The 21931-nt window shown below is 49.3% G+C and overlaps 1 protein-coding gene across 1 annotated transcript in view; it reads left to right on the top strand.

Moving 5' to 3' along the window:
• The window catches only part of CTIF (cap binding complex dependent translation initiation factor), a 328641-nt gene that overhangs the window by 300798 nt on the left and 5912 nt on the right, over window positions 1-21931 (top strand). Inside the window, exon 11 of the mRNA XM_065406541.1 lies at window positions 20111-20164. Within this exon, the coding sequence (XP_065262613.1) occupies window positions 20111-20164 (54 nt within the window). The remainder of the gene's footprint in view (window positions 1-20110; window positions 20165-21931) is intronic.

Here is a 21931-nt window from a genome sequence, read left to right on the forward strand (position 1 = left end):
AATGTAAATAAAGAGCCAAGTTATGCTGAGATTTTCTTTTCCCATCATTGTCCCTGAGCAAAGTGTTTTTGTTCATTAGTTATCAGGATTGGCAGCGGCGGTGACGACTCTGCTGTTTTCAAACCCTAAAATGGTGGATCTAGGGCTGATCCTTGGAGGGAGGTTGTGACCTCATGTTGCAGGCTCTCTGTTTCATGGCATCTAGACATAACCAGCTTTGGGATTTTTTTAATGCCCTTAGCTAATCTTATCTCGCAGGATGGACTCATGAGAATGGGTTCAGCCAGTCAGCGTTTGTGATAGGTGGCAACTCTAAAAGGATCACCAAACCCAAGCTGGATTCTGGGAACCCCCGGAGTTATGCAAGCTGTAACACTCCTCGATGCACAGCAGCCCCGTAATGCTGTTGCTATGGCCCCTGCTCCTGTTCAGCCCAGCTCTCAGGCGGCTCGGTAGCAGCTGCAGATGGGACTCCACAGGGGGGCTAGCAATGTTGGAAGCCGGCTGGAGGGAGATCTGCTGGGTCCGCAGGGTACAAGGCTTGGAAGAGCATCTTGTCCCCTTCCCAACCTCCAGGACCTGTCGGGTCCGACCCTGGGAGCTACCCACAGAAGTGCATTTGTGGATTTCCCGAGGAGGCGATGCTGTGCAGGCACCATTCCTTCCCGCAGGCACATTCTGCCCTTGGCAGGTGGCTTTGAAGACAAAGCCAGATCAGGGTGGTTCAGGCAATGAAAGGCAGGCCTAGGTGGCTCTGACAGCACTCTCCTTGCCTATGTTACCCATCACAGCTTGAATTCTTACAAGTGGCAGGATTGTTTAAATCGCCTCTGCTTTTCATGCTTCTTCATGTATTGCCTTTCGCTCAGCTTAGACAACAAAACTAGCCTGATCTTTCACTCTTCCTGCCCGTGCGAGATTGTTCCCAAGAGTGTTTTTTCTAGGGCCAATCCAGTTTTGAATGTCCCAAGAACATGGGAATTACACTACTTCCTCGGTAGACATTTTTTTGCCTAATAGATCTCCCTGATATTCATCCTAAATTTTCCTTTGTGTAACTTCATCCCATCACTCTTGTTTGTACCCCCTTGGAGAGCCTGGGGAGGTTGTTTTTTCGTTTTGTCTTGTCTCCTTCCTCTGAAGCATGAGGGATGGCCATAGCTGGAGATGGGACATTGGACAGGGACCACCAGGGCTCTGAGCACTGAGCAGCTTCTCTCTCAGGTGCTTGGCTGGCTGGTTCATGCTCCCATGCTCAGCATGTGACAGAATGCCACACGTAGGGTGGGAAAGGAATTTCATCCAGTCAGATCAGCAGTGACCTTGGGGGGTTATCACCTTCCTCTGCACCATGTGGGTGTGGGTCACTTGCCAGGATTATCTGGGTATATCTCACTTAATTGTTTCCCTGCCATGGCGGGGACCTTGGGCACTGGTGCACCTCAGTCCCTCCTATTCTCTGTCTGTGGCACATACTAGTCTCCTGTGGGGTATAATACTTTGGTCTAATTTCGTTTGTTGGGTTTGGAGTGCGGGCTCAGGTGGTTTTGGTGGCCCGTGCTATACAGCAGGCAGGGCCGTCTCCAGGCACCAGCCCAGCAAGCAGGTGCTTGGGGCGGCCAACAGAGAAGGGCGGCACGTCTGGCTCTTCGGCGGCAATTGGGCGGCGGGTCCCTCGGTCCCTCTCGGAGCGAAGGACCAGCCGCCGAATTGCCGCCGAAAACTGAAGCGGCGGCGGTAGAGCAGATCGCGATCGCAGCTTTTTTTCTTTTTTTTTCTGCTTGGGGCGGCAAAAAGCCTGGAGCCGGCCCTGACAGCAGGTCAGTCCACATGATCTGGTGGTCCCTACTGGCTTTAAACTCTGATTCTCCCTCCTGTTTGATGACACCCTTCAAACACTGGTGCTTGCTTTTTCTCCTGCCGCCCATCCACCCAGTTCTTTTACTCTGTAGTCCTTTATAAAAAATCGTTATTAGAGACAAGCTAAGATCTCTGTCTCTCAGTCCTTTCAGCAATCCTTTCGTGCATCTTAGCCTCTCTCCCCCCCCCCCCCTTTTCCTTTATAGCTTTGGCAGACTCAGCCAAAGGTCACCAAGGGAGTGAGCAAGAGGAAGGGGAATGTTGTCTGATGGCTGTGGCAGGAATGTCTCTTCCCTTCGCCCAGGGAAGCTTCCTCTCCATAGCTCCCTTCCTTTCCTCCCCCAGTAAAAGCATATTAACACCTTCCATAATGGCCTATGCTTATGCTATGCTGGACAGAATGGGGGGTGGATACGGTCAAGGGGCAGTGATGACATTGGAACGGGGTGGGCCAGCCTGAAAGAATTCCTGCTGCTGGCTAATGAGGAGGAGGACGACAACTCAGAGGTCACCAAAGCAGCCTCTCTCAACAAGAGAAAAATGGACTTCTACAGCAGTGAGTAAGCCACACTTTTTTGCTGTATGTCAGCTCAGTTTGTGTTGTTTGGACTCAAGAGGAAAGCTGACCTTGGGAAAGGAAAAGTGAGGTGCGACTGTATATGCTGGGGGCTGGGAGTATTATGTGTTGTAATGAATAACACATACCTAGTTAGTGCATCTGATCATTATTATTTATTGTTGTTAAAAGAAATCTGTTACACAACCCGGGGAATTTGCACAGTGCTTTACAAACCGAGATGAAAACACGTTCACCGCTTGGAAGAACTGACGGTTAAAGTTGGACAAGGCAAATGTGAGAAAAGACCTCGGACAAAGTTAAGCCTGGACTGGTGAGGGGTTTATTGACAAGGAGAAGGTGGAAAGGATTGTTTGCAGAAGTGGGTTTTAAGGAGGGAATTGAAAGAGAGAAGAGGGCACTTTGCAGATAAGAACAGGAGGACAGAGGACTATTGTAACTATCTAATCTAAGGAGCTTGCTGGCTTAGTTTACAGGCACCAGGCAAAATTATAACGAAGCATAAAAGTTCAAAATATAAACAAATGAAAATCTTTTCTTCCTATCCATCCCCCTGGGCTGGAGGGTATGTGTGTGTTCCGAAGGGGGGAGCAGCCTGGGTGTGTGTGGAACAGGACATTGTTCCTAGGGAAAGGTTTTCTCTATGGGCCGTCTTACATTTCAGTCTGAACACAGTCAGGTTTGGCCTCATTCTTGTCTCTCCTGGCAAGGAGTTCCATTGCTGGGTCTCTTTATTCAGATCTGCTGTACACACGGATATTGAGATCTTCCAGGACCATGATTCTTGGAGACTTTGCTATCAGGCTTGGTGGAAACGCTGTTAGTTCTTTCAGGAATTCGACTGGGGCCTTGGAATCTCTTATGGCTGGAGATCTAAATAGCAGAAGTGTCCCACTGTTTCTTCCATCGCTCACTTCACATACACTCAGATCTCTCCCCATTTTCATGGTGGATATCCCTTTGCATTTCTGGTCCGGTGAAATTAAAATGGCCACCCCACTGCTCTTGCATGCTGTAAGGCGGTTGCGTGGTAGTTATTGTGTGGGGACAAACTGGGCCATAAGCAGGTTTTGATGATTCATGTACAGTTGGAAGTCTCTTCTGTGAACTGCTCAAACATGATGCTCATTGTGCTAAGGGCTGACCTAGTATTTGTAAGGAAGAGCTGGAAGCTTGAGCTGTGGCTTTTTACTGATGCAGTTTGTATGGCTGTTGAGGTGCATTGGAGGCCAGTAGGGTATGCTGCAGTTGCCAAAGGCTAGTTGTTGATCTCCCAGAATTTTTCTTCCTAAGGTGGAATCCCCTTGACGGTGATGGCTTTGAATGTATTGTCAGCTCCTGCTCTCCAGGGAGGTGTTTATGTGAGGGCTTGGAGGGCCGGGCTCTGGTCAAGTGTAGGTAGTCTCTTGGTCTATCCAAGGCCGTGATCAAGTGTCTTGATGTTTTTGGTCTTTTGGCCTCGAGATGAAAACCTTGTCTTTGTTTCTGGGACCTTGAAGTGAAAAAATATTCTCTGTTGTTCCCTGTGTGCAGGGCTGGTCCACCCAAGTAGATAGTGCCACTGGAGGGCTGCTCTAAATTGTGCCAGGTGCAGTTGGTGGCCCTGAACTCTATCCCTCTACAATGGCAAAGCCCAATGATTAGGCCTTTCGAGAGAACTCTGGGGCCCTGGTACATCATGTTCATTGGGGCCCCACGCCCTTCCATTTCACCCCAGTTACAGATATTTTGGGGACTCCCCTGAGCTTGGAGCCTGGTACAATTGTCCCCCTTTCATCCGCCTAATTTAAAGTAACTATAATTCACAAGGCTGCAACAAATGATCTTTCTCTCACACACACAGTTCCCAGAGTACCATGGTGGGGGCATATCCCGTCTCTCCCTCATCCTTCCCAGGATAACTGAGGTTAGTGTTCTAATTTCTGGGCTTGCACCAATGAAGAGACAAATTCAGGGTCAAATTCAGCCCTGGCATAGCAAATGCAACTCAACTGGCCTTAAATGTCCACTTTTCTAAATTCCGCCACCTGCCTCTTTCTGTTTCCTATTAAAAAAAAAAAGAAAACCTTTTAAAACAGGAGCACATCCAAAGGGGGTTGGCTTCGTGTAGCACTGCCGTGTTTCTGTTCCTTTGTGGCTATGGAACTCTTTCAGAATTATCATAAAATAGGAACAATGGAAATAGATGGGGTAAGAGGCAGGGAGACTGATGACCAGCAAAGGGGTATTATTGTAGTTTATATTCCAGTAGCACCTAGAGGCCCCAACCAATATTGGGATTCCATTGTGCTAGGCACTGTACAAACACACAGGAAGAACTCAAGCCCTGCCCCAAAGAGCCAACATTCTACATAGGCAAGACGGCTGATGGGAACGAAAGGAAAGAGGCGAAATGATTTCTGAAGATGCACAGCAGCACAATGGCTGAGCCAGGTTAGAATCACTGTCTCCTGAGCCCAGCACCCAGTCCAGGGGACCATGCTGCCTCTCACATGGCAGAATTTCCACATGATGGGTACAGATTAGTTACTCCTCAAGCTGGGCGGTCAGGAGGGAACTCAAGTAGTTCCCCTCACCTATACCTACGTTTTTCCTTTAACTCCAGCAACCAGATTGAACCCAGCCCTCGCTTGCCTGGTTGAAACAGGAGAAGGGCGACGACAGCACACCTGTGGGAAATGCTGAGTAAAAGCCTGATCCCCAAAGAGATGCCATGTAATGATGTCAGTGGAGACTTGTGGGTGCTCAGCATCTCTCAGGATCAGGATCATGCAGTTTTTCCCAGGGTTTCAGTAGAGCAGGAATCGGTAGTTTAAGCCAGTTTTGTCCTTTCGTATTAGTGCCTGGGGAGCAGGTAGACAGGGTGTGTGCGGGAAGAGCAGCTCTCCATAGATTTACCATGTTATTTTGTATGTAGACCTGCTAATAAACAGACTAGAAAGCGATTGCTTCACAATCATGGTGGCAATCCTGAGTTTCAGGATGGGAGATGCTCAGCAGCTCCTTGAAGTAGGAAGAGAGGAGAGACGGTGCTGTGGTTAAGACACAGGGCTGGGATCCAGGAGATCTGTGTTTAGACAATGGGCCAATCACTTAACCTGCCTATGCTTTTCCCCCCACCTGTAACGTGGATAATAGTATTTCCTGTCTGCTGCCCATCGTCTGTCTTGTCTATTTAGACTGTAAGCCCTTTAAGGCAGGGACAGTTTCATACCATGTGCCTAGTGTAATGGGATCTCAGTTGGGGCCTCTTGGTGCTTCAGTAATATAAATAAATAATGTCCTTCTGTCAACTATCACAGCTTTAGTCTGTCTTGGGTTCAGTTTGAGGCAGCAGTTTTTCATGGGGTCCTTCCTGCCCTGAGAGACTGCACAGAACTGTATGTTTTGGGCATATCTGGTGGTGGAGCAGACTGTTTTGTCTCACCAGATCACCTAACGGTTGTACATAGACATTAAAGAAGGGCAGTGTCAGGACTGAGTCCTGTGAGACTCCACAAGACAAAGCTTTAAGTGAGCCTGGGCGGCTGCCCACGATTCACTGGGAACTGATGGAATGGAAAGACGGTAGCCAGCTCAGTGTCACTCCATCAACAGCTGCAGATGGATTAGCAGGATCGAATGGCTGAGTATCACTGCCTGCTCTCTGTCCTCAAGGAGGATGTCCAAATGCAACCAGGGTTGTTTCTGTGCTATGATTTATCCTGAAGCCAGACTCAGAGGTTTAAGGAGATTGGCAGAGGCTACGTGCCATTGGAATCTCTTTGCTGCCTTCCTAAAAATCTTGCACGGGAGTGGGAGGTTCGAGACCACCTGGGGGGGTTAACATTGCGTGCTTTGACCATTTTTTAAAATTAAATAACTCTGCAGTGATTGTCCAAAACTCTGCCTCTGAGTGGGCATGAACGACCCTCAGTTGATCAGCATACAAGGATTTACACAACACCATTATTGATGAATAATCATGCAATGATTATGGAGAGAGCAGACCTCACAGCCAATTAGAGAGTAGGAGATTTACATATTTGCAATTGTGAATCATCCCTGTAGTCTGGTTGGCAGAGAGCATTCCATTTCAGTCTCATTTAAAGTACTGGCATTAACCCATTGCTTCACTGCCTATGGTATAGGCTGTTAAGTATGAGCCCCTGGTGATGGGTATAGAGGATAATACTCCTTGTCTAATTGCCTTTCCCCTGTGCCTGAGTCTGCGGTGTCATTTGAACATAAGAACGGCCATACTGGATCAGACCAAAGGTCCATCTAGCCCAGTATCCTGTCTACCGACAGTGGCCAATGCCAGGTGCCCCAGAGGGAATGAACAGAACAGGGAATCCTCAAGTGATCCATCCCCTGTCGCCCAATCCCAGCTTCTGGCAAACAGAAGCTAGGGACACCATCCCTGCCCATCCTGGCTACTAACCATTGATAAATCTATCCTCCATGACCGTATCTAGTTCTTTTTTGTAGACTTCATCCTTTTCCCTCCCTCCTCTTAGTTACTGTTATCTCCTGGGGCCACACTCTGTAATTTAGAAAAATATTCTAACTCGGTAATTAATGTCTAAAAGTCCAGAGGACACCGTCTTTTCACTGTCTTCCTTAGAGGACAACTGGGGAAGAACCTTCCCAGCTTCTGTCAGAAGGCTTGGAGAGCGGTGCTGTTTGGGGAAGAAAATTGCAGCTTTTAAAGTGTTGGGTTGTCCTTGTATTTTTTAAATCTTTCATATTTTAAAAAAATCAACCCTTTGAGACTAATGAGGGTCTTTGGCAGTATAATAAGACGATAGGATTCTAAGATTTTTCTTCTAGTAATAGAATGAGACAGAATTTGCCTCTGTATATTGTAGCATGAAAGACTTGGGCGGAGCTTGACTTTTACTTCACACTGCTTTTACACCAATTATTCCATACACTTCAGTGGAGATGCACCTCAGAGCACTTGAGATCAGAATAAGGCCCTCTCTCGAGAAGAAAATGATTCATATGTAGGGAAGAAAAATCAGACACCTTCATCCAAAGGGGGAGGAAATAGATATTTGCAATATCTGTTTGCTTGCATTAAGCCTCTGTAGGGTGGCTTGTGTCTGAAAACCAGCAATGTCTCCCTTCCAGTGCTATTCCTGGTACCCCAGTCTGTTTTACAAAAATTAGTGTTTTGTCCCAGTTCCTCGAAATCCCTGTGGCCTTTGGCATCCTAACAAAGCTTCTGGCCGGTGAAACTGATAGCAGGCTGGCTGACTGTTTATGCACCTTAAGGGCTGCTCTCCCGCCAGGACTGTCACCACCCTGATTCCTGCCCTCTGCATGAGACCTGGACCCAGCCATCCTCAGCAGGTCACTTCTGCATTGCTCCAAGTGATGAGCAAGGCAGCAGGCACCTCCACTGCATTTCTATCATATGTACATTGCTACTGACCCAGCCTTCATTGGCATCCTAGCTTCTCCCCACCTCACCTGCACTAGGGGTGAGCACCAGATTGTGGCAGGAGGTGTGGAGACAATAGGGAGGCTGTTTTTAGGGGGAAAGAAAGGAGACAAAGGAATGAATGAGAGAGAGACACAGAGAGAGAGGAGTTAATGAGCGTTACACTGCCTGTGTGTGAGTGTGAGGGGTGGGGGCAGTGAGCGCTCCAAAGGGAAATGGCAAAAGGGAAGCAGATTGAGGGCTGGGGGGAGGCAGAGAGGTGGAACAAGAAGAGAGGGGTGTGAGGGAAAGGAAAAGGAGAAGACAAAAGCACAGAAGATATAAGAACAGAGAAGCAAGAGGAGGAGAATGTAAAATCTAGAAAAAGAGAAAGAAAGACCGTAAGACTGGAGCAGGAAAGTTTCACAGGTACAGCCAAGCTGGGCCTGTGGATAGAGTGAGCCTGGGGAAAAAGACTAAAGAGGGTGACGAGGGAGGGGTAAAGGCCCTGGTCTTTATTCGGTGTGTGGGGAAAGGGAAAAGAGGTGGCTTGGCTGACAAGTGGGGAGTGAACTACCTTCACTCCCTTCCACCCCTCCCTTCCCGGCCAAACCTTCCTTTGCTCACCTCCTTCTCCCCCCTTCCCCCGGCCCAATCTCCAAAACTCTCCCCACCCCAGCAGCTTGTGTCCTGGCTTTTCCCTTTGACCATCTGCTCACCCTGTCTCAGAGCTGTGGGAGATTTTATTCTCCACGGCGTGAATGCCACAGCCCAACTCCTAGCAGGGATGTCTTCAAACTTTAATGTTTTACATGCCACTTTCTGTTAACAGTGAAGGTCCCTTTAGACTTGTCCCTGTCTCCCTGACACAGCAGTGCATTGTAACAGAAGTTTGTAAGAAGCGCGGGAAGGCTGTGGGGAACAGTCAGGGAAGGGGCATCAGATATTCCAGCCAGGCAGCTTAAGAGACAGTAATTGTTGTCGCTCTGCTTCCACTACATACACTTTTATTATATGACTGTGCCTTACAGAGCCTAATTTTTAGCATTTAGTATTGATAATAATTTATGGAGATTTGGCAACCAAGAAATCCCAGTGCCACAATTCAACTCTGTACATGGCTGCTAGCTGCGGTGCTTTAGAGTTTCACAGGGAGACTTCTTTAGCACGTTGGAGGCATATTCAGTACATTAAAAAAATCTTTCCAATTCAAAAACCTTCCTCCTCCACTACCTGTTTGTCCTGGAGCTGTGTGTTACTCTGACACTGGCAGGTTCCAGGAGCTCAAAACTCTGTGCCTAGCTTGAATCAGTAGGCTAGAGATTGCTAGAGGTAGACATCAAGAGACTGCATCGTGGATCATGATGGGTATAAATCACCTCCGAGTTCTCCTGTCCTCTTCAGTCCAGTGGAAGAGGTGGAGGGGTAGATTTGTGTGTCATCTCCTTCATCCTCATTCATCATCTCCCTCTCTTAAAGTATTGTTTGTTGCCTGTCTTGGTCTGTGGTTGTCTTATTTAGATCCTAAGCTCTTCAGGGCAGGGAACTTGTGTCTCTTTGACATATAAATGTACAGTGCAGACTCAATAATTTTACATCAATAATTAAATGCATAATCTTATTCTCTAATTTTGGGCAGGGGCAAGATAGAGAACAGAGTTCGGAATCTGTCTCACCTCAGGATACTGGGTAGGGGGGGATAACAGAGATTCAGTTGCAGAAGGTTCTATGATATTTTTGGTCCCAGTTGCACTGTGTAATGTTTTGTGTCCAGGATCACATAATCTTAGAAAGGTATTTAATCCCATCCATTAAGTAGTATAATAACAATGACATTTTTTTAACTATGAAGATTGACCAAGTAAGTAGCCCTGGTGCAAAAGATACAGTTATCAAGGTCCAAATGCTGCTCCCATTACACCATTGTCATTCCAGAGAGCCCGATTTTTGTCAACCACTTCCACCAGTTTCATGCTTTTTGTGTAACTCTTGACTTAATGATGTTACTCTTGATTTGCACTGGTTTCATGTAGATCAAAACCAGGCCCAGAGAAATTCCATTGACTTGGGTGGATTTCCACCAGTGTCAGTGAAAGCAGAATTTGGCCTCAAACAAGGAGCATGAGAGGGAGAGTGTGGCCAGATTGCCTCTCCATCTGCTCAGGGAGGAAGAGTGGCATTCATGTCTCATTCAGAATGGAGAGGAAGTACTCTCAGCAGATAAGTGAAGCTAGATGACACTTCACGGGATTGTCCTGACTCCTCAGGTGACTTTGTTTTCATTTTTCACCCTTCATACCAGGCAAACAACGATTTGCAATTTCCATCAGCCGCCATGCACTCTTACAAGATTCAGGAATGTCCTGCAGGCCTGGGCGGGGCCCTTTGCAATCAAGCGCGATGGTTTCTCTCTATATTTTCTTTCCATGTTTTTTATTTCCCTGGGCCCTTAAGATGAGATCACATCCTCTGCTCCCATGGTTAGTGGTCATTATGGCTTCAGACAGGCAGGATGAAGTCTGGATGGCTCATACGTGTACGCACACACACACGCACGCAGCTCAGCAGGGTGTGTGGGGGGGTGCTCTAAAAAGCTATCATAATTTGTTCTGCAGCCTCAGGGATAATCAGAGTTGAGTGGTGAGTTGCATTGCTCTGCGGACCTGCTGCTGCTAGTGGGAGAGATCGGGGCAGTTCCTGTGATGACACAAGAGCATGGTCCCCCAAAGGCAGTGATTCCCAGTGGTCCCTTGTTTTGCCTAAGGCAAAGTAATGTCTCAGAAGTACTAAGCCCCATGACCACTGTACCTCTATTCGCTCACAGCCTTAGCACCGAGTCAGACATCCCATTAGAGGAATTGGGTTTGATCCTGTTCCCCTTGAAATTAATGGCAGTTTGTCATTGGCTAGGGTTACCATATTTCAACACTGAAAAAAGAGGACACTCCACGGGGGCCCTGCCCCAACTCCGCCCCCAGCCCCGCCCAACTCCGCCCCTCCCCGGGCCCTACCCCCAACTCCGCCCCTTCCCCGCCCCCATTCCAACCCCTTCCCCAAAGTCCCCGCCCCAACTCCACCCCCTCCCCTGAGCACCCCGCATTCCCCCTCCTTCCTCCCGCCCCCTGGGCTCCGGCAGCTGCTGTGCTGGGGAAGTTGCTTCGGCCCCCGCAGCGGTGGAGAGCGGCGGGAGCCGGGAAAGTTGGAGCCCGGGGAGGAGGCGGCTGCGTGCTCGGATGCCGCCGCCGCCTCTGTGCCCCGGCAGATCGGAGGAGTTGTAAGTTTTGCTGCAGCCACTCGCACTCGGGGTCCCCTTACCATGCCTCCCTATTTTCCTGGACATGTTCAGCTTTTTGGAAATTCCTCCCGGACGGGGATTTGAGGACCAAAAAGCCGGACATGTCCGGGAAAATCCAGACGTATGGTAACCCTAGTTTGAGACACAGCTGCAGGAATGGGCAAGGTACAGGCCCCAGGAACTAGCTACATCCAGCTGGGAGATCTCTGGAGGTTGCAAAACTTCCATCAGTCAGGTTGTGGTTTTGCAAAAAAAGAGCAAACTCAGCAACGGCTCCGATCCGAGCTCTATTTTATCCAGAGATCAGGAAGGATCAGATAAAAGACTCCAGTTGGGGGCCATCTCTGCACAGGATCAGCCATTTCCAAGAGAGACAGCTCTAGGAGCGAATGGGAGGCGAGGGAAAGGCTCTGCTGTGTGCTGGGGTGGCAGGGAGCAGCACGGATGCACGGCAAAAATTGCTAACTAGCACACACAGTGCTTTGCCATTTATTATTTCCTAAGTCCTGCAAGGGTAGGGTTACCATATTTCAGCAAGCAAAAAAGAGGACGGGAGGAGCCCCGCCCTAGCCCCGCCCCCGTCCTGCCCTAGCCCCGCCCCTGTCCTGCCCTAGCCCCGCCCCTGCCCCTCCCACTTCCCACCCCCCTCAGAACCCCCAACCCTCCCCCCCGCTCCTTGTCCCCTGACTGACCCCTCCTGGGACCCCTGCCCCTAACTGCCCCCCAGGACTCCACCCCCTACCTAAGCCTCCCTGCCTCTTGTCCCCTGACTGCCCCAACCCTTATCCACACCCCCACCCCCAGACAGACCCCTGGGACTCCCACGCCCCATCCAACCACTCCCCACCCCCTGACAGCCCCCCCAGAACTCCCGACCCATCTAAACCCCTCTGCTCCCTGTCCCCTGACTGCTCCGATCCCTCTCCCCACCCCTGCCACCTGACAGCCCCCCCCCAGAACTCCCAAACACCCCCCCCGCTCCTTGTCCCCTGACTGCCCCCTCCTGGGACCCCTGCTCCTAACTGCCCTCCAGAACCCCACCCCCGAACTCCCGACCCCCCCCATCTCTTGACTGCCCCCTCCAAAACCTCCCTGCCCCTTCTCTGACCCCCTGGCCCCCTTGTTGTTGGCCTTCGCCTAATGTCTCTGTGAGCTTGCTCAGAAACGGCCTGAGCCGTTCGTCCCGGCACGCTGGGCAGCAGGGGAGGAGGAGCGGGGGAGGAGCTCCAGACTGCCAGAGGCGATCTGCGAATGCAGGGAGGGAGGGAGTGATCTCTGCTGCAGGGGAGAGGAGGAGGGGCTCTCTCTGGCTGTCGGAGCCCCATGTAAGTGGCACCATCCAGCCGGCTGCCCTGTTAGCCGCGCGCGCTCTGCATGGGGGGGGGGGGAAGTCCAGACATTTACAAATTCCCCCCGGACGCTATTTTTAGCTCAAAAAGCCGGACATGTCCGGGGGAATCCGGACGAATGGTAACCCTATCATTGGCTTCAGTGGGAGCAAGGAGCAGGCTCCTCGACCTTCTGATGCCTTGGTAGGGAGAGCACTAACATTTCCAAACCGATCCCAAATTGGTACAGACTGTGGAAGTCTTCAAACTGGATTTGCTGGTAGGGTGTTACTCTGGTTTGCACTGTGCAATTTGCCCCCACTTGCCTGTTTTCATCATCCCTTGTCTTGTGACAATAAAAACTGGAGTTGTAACGATTCCCATTGGCTCAGTTAAGTACCTGATCCTCCCACATGCACTGCTGGTTCTCAGAAATCAGGGCACAGGCATATGACCCTATAAAGTCTTGCAGTGGTCGCTAGGCAAATGGCCCCTGGAAAAATAACAGACCACTGGTATTGGGAGGTGGGGGGAAGAGGGTTCCCCTGCCTGACTTGGAGTGAGCACACAAAGGGCAGCCCCTCCTTTGTAGAAATAGTCACGGGTTTGGCTACACTGCATCTGAGAGGGAGCTTCCCAGCCTGGGGCCCACAGACTTGTGCTAGCGGGGCTTGCACTAGTGCACTAAAAAGAGCTGCATGCATGTTGTTGTGACATATAGGCTTGGTCCACACTGGGGCGGGGGATCGATCTAGGAAACGCAACTTCAGCTACGAGAATAGCGTAGCTGAAGTCGACGTTTCCTAGATCGAACTAAGTTTACTTACTGCGGGTCCACGCGGCGCAGGCAAGTTCCCCCCGTCGACAGCGCTTCCTCCTCTCGGCGAGCAGGAGTTCCGCAGTCGACGGGGGAGCGCTTCTGGGATCGATTTATCACGTCCAGATGAGACGCGATAAATCGATCCCAGAAGATCGATCTCTACCCGCCGAATCAGGCGGGTAGTGTGGACCTAGCCTGAGACTTGAGTCCTGCTAACACAAGTCTGAGGACCAGGACTGGGAGGCTCGGTCCCAGCTGCAGTGTAGACATATCCTTAGTGGCTTTTGCTAGCACACAGGGGAGCTTCAGCCAGTCGGGGAACCAGAAGAAATATCATTGACTTCAGTCAACTTGACCTCCACAGTATAAATAATTTTGAAACATGCTGAAATGTTCATGGTTGTCTGGGTGGGTGCAAAATGTTGTGCCCAGTTTGAATGACAAGTTCATGGAGATGAAAAATGTATCTTTCTATCTATGTTTTTACATCAGACCCATTGTGTGTTGTTAGAAACTTTGTGGCAAATGTTGATTTATTTTTTCTTGTGCATGAAATATTTTACACAGCTCTAGTAATTAGCACTATGCCTTCAGGAATAATGTCAATAAGCATGCAATGTAGTTTACGCCTCTGGACTTAAAATGGTTCCTGCTCTGTTTGACAGAAAGAATGGAATTAAACAATACGTTTAAATGTTCACGTATCCCTACTTCATACAGAATGTGGTCTAGTGATAAGAACATGGGACTGTGCGTCAGGGTCCGTAGATTCTGTTCATGGTGCTAGTGTCTCGGATAACACTGAGCAAGACATTTAACTGCTCTGTGCCTCGGTTTACCTCTGTAACATGGAAATAACAATACTTCCCTATCCTCCTAGGGATACAGTAAGACTTCAGCTGCGTTTGTAAGTGACTTGAGATTCCTTTGATGAAAGATACCACCACTAGTGTGGACGTGCTTTCAGTTTTTGAAAGAAATAGGTTGTCTTCTCCCAAAGTGGATGGTAAGAACACTGGCACGGACTCAAGGCTGCTTGTGTTCCGGGAGCATCTACTGGCACAAATGGCAGTTTGTCATCTCCACATGCCAGGCACATATCTGGTTTTGCTTCTTTGCCGCACACAAAAATGTCGATGTAAAGCATCTTTTCCTGGACTACTTTGTAAAAGAAATTGTGAACCATTTGAGTGCAAAGATTAATGAATTCTAGGAAAAATGCATTACAGCTCCCATGAAATCACTCTTACCACGCAGCACACATTATTTCCAGGAAGACAGCCTATAAAGTTTATTTTCATTTGTTCATGAAAACATGTAACCCCCTGAGCCCATCCAGACATGCTAGCCTTCCCAAACAGATTGACATATGCTGTATCTGTCACAGGAATACAGAAATTTGGAAGCAGGAGCCCTCCCTTCCGGAGATCTGAATTAGTGTTCTTGGGGTGTCTCCTTCCAGCCTATAAAGCTGTTAGCACCAGAAACCCTGAGCAAAAGTGAGAATCCTTTCGCAACAAAGGTTGGGTATGATCCTACCAGTCAGGCAGATTCTGGTGCTCTGGGTGGCGTGATTGTAGCGGCACCAGCCACCGGTGCTCCAGGCAGCGCGGTATGGGGGGGGGGGGTTGGATAGAGGGCAGGGGAGTTCGGGGTGGTGGTCAGGGGGCGGAGGTGTGGATAGGGGTCGGGGCGGTCAGAGGGCGGGGAACAAGGGGGTTGAATGGGGGCAAGGGTCCTGGGGGAGCAGTCAGGAAGGAGGGGGGGGTTGGATGGGGCGGCGGGGGCAGTCAGGGGCAGGGATTCTGGGGGCAGTCAGGGGACAGGGAGGGGTGGATGGGGCAGGGTTCCCAGGGGGGCAGTCAGGAATGAGAGGGGGAGTTGGATGGGATGGTCGGAGGCAGTCGGGGCGGGTGTTCTGGGGGCGGTCAGGGGACAGGGAGGAGTGGATGGGGCAGGGTTCCCGGGGAGGCAGTCAGGAATGAGTGGGGGGAGTTGGATGTGGCGGCGGGGGGCAGTCGGGGACGGGGAGGTCCGGGGGCAGTCAGGGGACAGGGAACTAGGGGGGTTGGATGGGGCAGGAGTCCTGTGGGGGGGGCGAGAAGCGGGGGGGGGGGGGGGTCGGATAGAGGGTGGGAGCCGGGCCATGTCTGGCACAGCCTCCCCTAACCGGCCCTCCATACAATTTCAGAAACCCGATGTGGCCCTCAGGCCAAAAAGTTTGCCCACTCCGATATACAGTGTGGAGTTATAAATTTTTAAATATAGATCATAATTATAATGTAGGAGGGGTGCTTACATAATAGGCATAAATAATACATTTGGATAAAATACATTAAACTGCTAATGCAATTAATTAGGTTGAGACTTTGATCACACAAAAGCCAGACACTTCAAAGTTGCAATTCCAACAGCAGCTGAATGGTTCAAACTTCATTACCTCAGGGTCAAACTGTGCACTCTGCATGCATGTGACTTCCATTGACTTGATTTCCCATTGGGACTGGGTGTCACACATGCCATGGGAATTCAGGATATGGCTCTTATGCCGTTCAGCGCTGGAGCCTTGGAGCCAAGGGTAGATACAGAAGAGATCTCCCAGGGCTGCAGAGGCAGGCGGCGAGGTTAACACGATTGTTGGCAGCCGTGCCAGCCTGCCGGTGCATAGGAGCCACTCAGAGTGTGCAGTCTAGCAGGGGCGCCAGCCCCACGGACTCTTCTCCTATGCCTAGGATACTCAGGGAGACAAAGGGAGAAGCATAGTGAGCATCAGAATAACATTCCTTTGAAAAGGGTTACAAAATCACTGGCCAAATAACAAAATCCCTGGCCCTGAGCTCTATAGCCCCAACCTGCACAGACCTAACCAGCCAGCAGCCCTTCCATGCAAATGTGAGGTGTGTCAGCCAGTTTAGCCCCCTTAGGTTTGAGGAGTAGCTTAGAGATCTGTTATTTCCGTCGGCAGGGAGGCTTATGCGCAGCCATCTAAGCTAGCACGGGAGGCATTGATTCAGCCCTGCCTGTGCCACACAAATCACCCATTTTAGAAATGGTTTCGTCTAGCACAGTCCAGCCCCCAGTGCAGACAGGGCGTAATGTGACTAAACTCCTGCACCTTCACACAGGGTTAGACTAGATGGCCTTTGCGATCCCTTCTAAGACTATGATTCTATGAAAACTGCTTTTGAAAACACATCTCCAGAGGAGGCAGTACCCCATCACTGTTTAAATGCTCCATGTTTATTATTAGCTTGTTATGATAGCAGGTGGGAAGAGCCCCCTCTCTTACCCCATCAGTCCCTTCTCCATGGAGCAGCATTTGAAAGGGCCCCCGTTCATCACTACCTTTACTCTACGCTGTTCCTTCCCACCTGTCTAATGGCTGTGTTTACACTGGCCTCACAGCCATGTTTATGAACTGGCTTTAAACACAATTCCCACTAGAGGGATTTACCACACTGTTAAGCCAGCTGGGCCAAAACAGTATTTTAAAAGAATGCACTAGACTGCGTCTCAGTCCAGTGCTTTGGCCACAAGACCAACCTTGGTCTGACCCACATCAGACTGACCAACTGTCTGACCCTCCTCATGGTGGTAAGCAGGATTAGCAGAAGCCATGTATAAATCTGGTCTTCGAAGACAGCTGGGAGGCCAGTGCAGATGGGCCTAAAATGTTCTTCCTAACCCCTAGTCTTCCTGAGCTCCCAGCTAATAGACACATAGGCCAGACGGGACCAACGTGATCAACTAGTTTGACTTCCTGCACATTGGAGGCCACAGAACCTCGCCCACCTATTCCTGTAATAGACCCATAACCTCTGAAGTCCTCAGATCATGATTTGAAGACTTCAGGTTACAGAGAATCCACCATTTCCACTAGTTCATACCTGTACGTGACTTGTGACCCAGACTGCAGAGGAAAGCAAAATAACCACCCTGGGGTCTCTGCCAGTATGAGGCAGGGTCTCTGCCAAATTCCTTCCTGACCCCAAATATGGCGGTCAGTTGGACCCTGAGCATTTCGGCAAGACCCAACAGCCAGACATCAGGAAAGAATTATCTGTAGTAACTCAGAGCCCTCCCCATGTAATGTCCCATCGCCAGCCAATGCTACTACCATTCGCAGATTGGCTACATGCCATTGTGGGCAGTCATACCACTCCCTCCATAAACTTATCAAGTTCAGTCTTGAAGCCAGGTAGGTTTTTTGCCCCCACTGTTCCCCTTGGAACTTCACTCCTCTGATGTTTAGAAACCTTTGTCTAATTTCAAGCCTAAACTTGTTGATGGCCATCTTTCTTTCAGGGACTAAGCCTGCCCATGGCCTGGTCCAGAGTGTATGCTTGCTGTCTTCCCTCAGCAGCTGCTTCCTCCTTCTCCTCTGTTTTCCTTCCTCCCTCTCCAGCTGTAAATCCATCTCTCCCTCCTCTTTCCCATGTTTCCCATCCACCCCAGAAACATCCCTGTCTCTCAGGTGCCCTCACAATGAGTGTTTCCTCACGTTCCCCCAGAAGCGTCTCTCTCCTCCCATACATGCTCCACAATGTATCACTCCTCTAGATACCCTCACAAAGTGGTTGTATGTCTGTCCCTCAGAAATCCTGCCCCAATCCCTCCACAGTGTGTGCACGCACACACCTACGTGAAGCCACTCCCCAGAGAAAGTTGATGAGTGCTGTGAGTGGCTGATAAGGGCAGAGTTGGCCTCAATAGGAGCTGAGGTTGGGAGCTGATTGGAAGACTGAGCTCTGCCCCTCAGATCTTCTTAACTTCTGCAGTGAGACTGTCGTTTCCACTGCATGTGTGAGAAGCAGCTTTCCTAGGATAAGGTGTGTGCTCTTCACGGGCAATGCAGGAGATTCCCTCCGCCCCACAACGCAACTGCTTCTTCATGCATGAATGCTCCATGACAGAAGAAGTGAGATGGGCTTCTGTACCTCCGTCCTCTCCCACATCCGGGGTGCTGGAACAATTTGTACAGTGGGGATGCTGAGAGCCATTGAACCAAATTGTAAACCCTGTATATGATGGGATCCACTTCAAGCCAGGGGATGTGGCAGCTCCCCTAGTTCCAGCACCTATGCCCCCATCATCAGAGTGGTGATAGGGCAGCAGTGCCAGACAACTGGTGCCTTTGCCCTAATCCTCCCACCCCCACCCCAGCACACTGAAGGTGCAGTTATTGTCAGGAGAGTGACGGTAGAAGAATAGCATTTTCTTTCCCAGCATCTTTGCTCCTTTTTCTCACCTCACTTCTAGAAGCCACCACAGAGCCAACATTGGATCCCATTCCGGCTCATGCATCTCCAACCGATTGGCTAACTAAGACAGCGTCTACACCACAAGTACGACTGCGATTTCATAAGCGCTTTCACCTTACGTCAGTCGCACTTAAACACCGGAAACAAAAATGAATGTAATTAAAAGCAAGCACAGGGCAAAAAGATAGGAGTGGGGGAATAGTAAGATATGATGATGAGTTTATGCTGTCATGAGTTTGTTGGCTTCAGCATGTGTCTAAACACAAAGTTAAACCTGGTTTAACTCAAGATGTGATGTTAAACCAATTTAGTTAAACCAGGGCAACTTTGGCTACGTCTACACTGCAGCTGAAGCTGTAATTTCCAGCACGGGCTAGCGCACTAAAAATAGCGGTGTAGTCTCGGTAGCCCGGCCTAGTTACCACAGTACAATTACATCCAAGACCCTAGGTGCGAACTCGGCAGCTCTCCTGTACCTCTGCCCGTGCCGCTGCAGCTACGCTACTATTTTTAGTGCAGTAGCTCAATCAAAGCTAGCGTGTGTTCACCTACCCACGCTGGAAATTACCCTTCCAGCTGCAGTGTAGATGTATCCTTTGGGCATACTTACCCAATGTAACCTATTTTAAACCGGTGTAAGTTTGTCCATGCGACGGCTTGCACAGCTTAAACAAAATCACTTTTTAAACTGATTTAAGTAAAACTGGTGCAACTTCTGCGTATAGACAAGTTGTGGGAGAAGGTTAGGAAATGTATTGCCTTTAGATTATTTTAGGTTTGAGATATGTGGGAAGTAAAATATGTGGGTGGAAGTGAAATAGTGGTTTGAAACCTCAGGACTCTAAGAGTGTGTCTACACAGTCCACGGCTGCAAGTCTCAGCCCAGGTCGACAGACTTGGGCTTGCAGGGCTTGGGCTACTGCAGTAAAAATAGCTGTGTAGATATTAGAATATCAGGGTTGGAAGGGACCTCAGGAGGTCATCTGGTCCAATCCCCTGCTCAAAGCAGGACCAATCCCCAGACAGATTTTTGCCCCCGATCCCTAAATGACCCCCTCAAGGATTGAACTCACACCCCTGGTTTTAGCAGGCTAATGCTCAATGTTAATTCAGTTTGGAGCGGAGCTGTGGTGAATGATGATTTCTGAAGCGGCCTTTGAAGAACGCCTACCATACCTATCAGGGACCCCCAGACTCCTATGTATGTGAAATGACTTGGTGGGACTCAGCGCATTTCCTTGTGTACAGTTACCTACGTCATAAAAACTCTCACTATATACTTAACATTTCCCTTGAAAGTTATTATCTACTATGCATGTTCTGCTCTGCTTCCTCGATCTCATCAGTGGAAATGCTGCATTCTGGCCTTGTTTCTCTTAATTCACACCAGAGACATCTTTCCTTTTTCCCCTCCACTTTCTTCTTTTCCCTGCTGTGGCTGTGAGGAAAGCGAACACAGGTTAAAACATGGAAGGAGTAGTTTGGTAGGGGAGGGATTATAATGCAGTAGAAACAAGGCATGCTTTAATAACCGGCTGCCTCTTTTTCTCTCTCTCTTGCAGTTGTTGCAATCTCAGGATGTGAAAGAAGATGCTGTCCTTTGCTGTTCCATGGAGGTATGAAGGGGCTGTTGGGACCTCAGATATTCTGAGCCAAATTCCTCACAGCTTTGCACCTTGTGTCATTGTTTACACCTGTTCCAAGTGGTTGTAAAATCAGAATGGTGGTGTTTGCAGCCCCCCCTTTGCACTTGTTCTGCGCAGAGGTAAATGGTGACAGGAGGGCAAGCAGTGGAGAATCAGGCCCTCTTTTTTATATTTATTTTTTTAACTTGTTTGTTTATTTGAGGGACATTGCAACCAAAATGAAAGTTCTCAAGAGGGACCACAATTTCAGTCCCACAGCCTTGTGCTACATATGACCCCAGGCCAAGGTGTGAAACCAAGCTCCTGACCACCTAGGATCATCAAAAATCCCACAACTCCTTTTCTGTGAAAAGGGTATTACCATTATGAGTGTGTCTGTTTCATTATATTTGAATATAGCAAACTACACCCTGCAGCCTTATTGCTTTGTGTTATGGTCCCATCACAAGCTATGTATAGTCAAGGCAGGTCAGTATTAGGTGGGGAATATCTGAAATAACACTGGCGATTCAATATGAGTCAGTACTGAGCAAGTGCCCAGCCCAGTGTGTGCTGGCTCTGAGCTCCTGGAAGGGCCGTTATACAAGTGAAATGTTAAGTTAATGACCTAACCGCCTAATGACCACAAGGGTGAAGTATTGAGTTCCTCTTTGCAGCACAAATCAAATTGGGTCAGGGGACCTAGATATAACCCAGTTGTTCCCTGTCTCACTTCCAATGCAATTCCAATCTCCCATCTAAACAGGACTTTTCCAGGGCTCAGTAACCAGGCTAAAGCTTTGGACGTGGTTACAAAATCCATTTAAGGTCCCATCTACTGCTCACAGTGGAATCTTGCTAGAACTTGGTCCCCCGTCGAGATGTTAAAATGTCTTAAGATAGGGCTACAACTCTTTTCCCCAGGCTCCTATATGACACAGGACACTTTGCGCTCAAAGACTGACATTCCTCTTACTGCCCTGATTTATTTTCAATTGCTGAGGATTTTCTTTCCTTTCCCTCCCCCATTCAGTCCCCCATAGTTCTTCCCTCCTTACATGCTGCTTCTGCTTTCCCCCTGGCTGACCGCCCTTGTGATAGGCCTACACCACCCTCAATGCAGTGTTCTGATTGGCAGTCAGCAGTGAAATCTGGAGCGTCTCATTAGCCCCTAGAGATGAGCCATCACTTTAGGTATATACACTGCACGCTCGGTCTCAACCAGGCCTGAGGCTCAGAATCCTAAATGTGAGTCCCATCACTGTGCATACAGTGCCACGCTACCCTACTGACTTTTGCTTTATATTTTATATTGCACTTAAAAAAAGCCTATGTTAAAAAGAACGTCAAGGTAGCAAAGTCAAGCATTCAGAAGTTAGGATATGCCAGGATTAAGGTTGCCTGTGCCATTTATATGTTCAAAGCACCGCTCCCATTGACGTCAGTTGCACCTGTGAGTGCTCAGCACTTTGGCAAGCCAGACCCCAGCGTCTCAAGCCAGGCACCCAGAAAATGAGAATACATCATTAGTGACCACTTGTGAAAAGTTTGGTGTAAGTGACTTGCTCAGAATCACAAAGGGACTCTTTGTGGCAGAGGCAGGGATAAAATCCACTACTCCAGAGCAGCATTCAACTGCCTTAAGCATGAGACCCTCCTTTGTCTTCTGTAATCCCCTGCCTTCTTCACTACACACCTTCCAAACTCTGCAACAAATGAGCCAGGGAGCCTACAGAGAACAGCCTCCTTCACTACCCA

Source organism: Emys orbicularis, chromosome 6, assembly GCF_028017835.1.
Source record: "Emys orbicularis isolate rEmyOrb1 chromosome 6, rEmyOrb1.hap1, whole genome shotgun sequence".
Taxonomy (NCBI): domain Eukaryota; kingdom Metazoa; phylum Chordata; order Testudines; family Emydidae; genus Emys; species Emys orbicularis.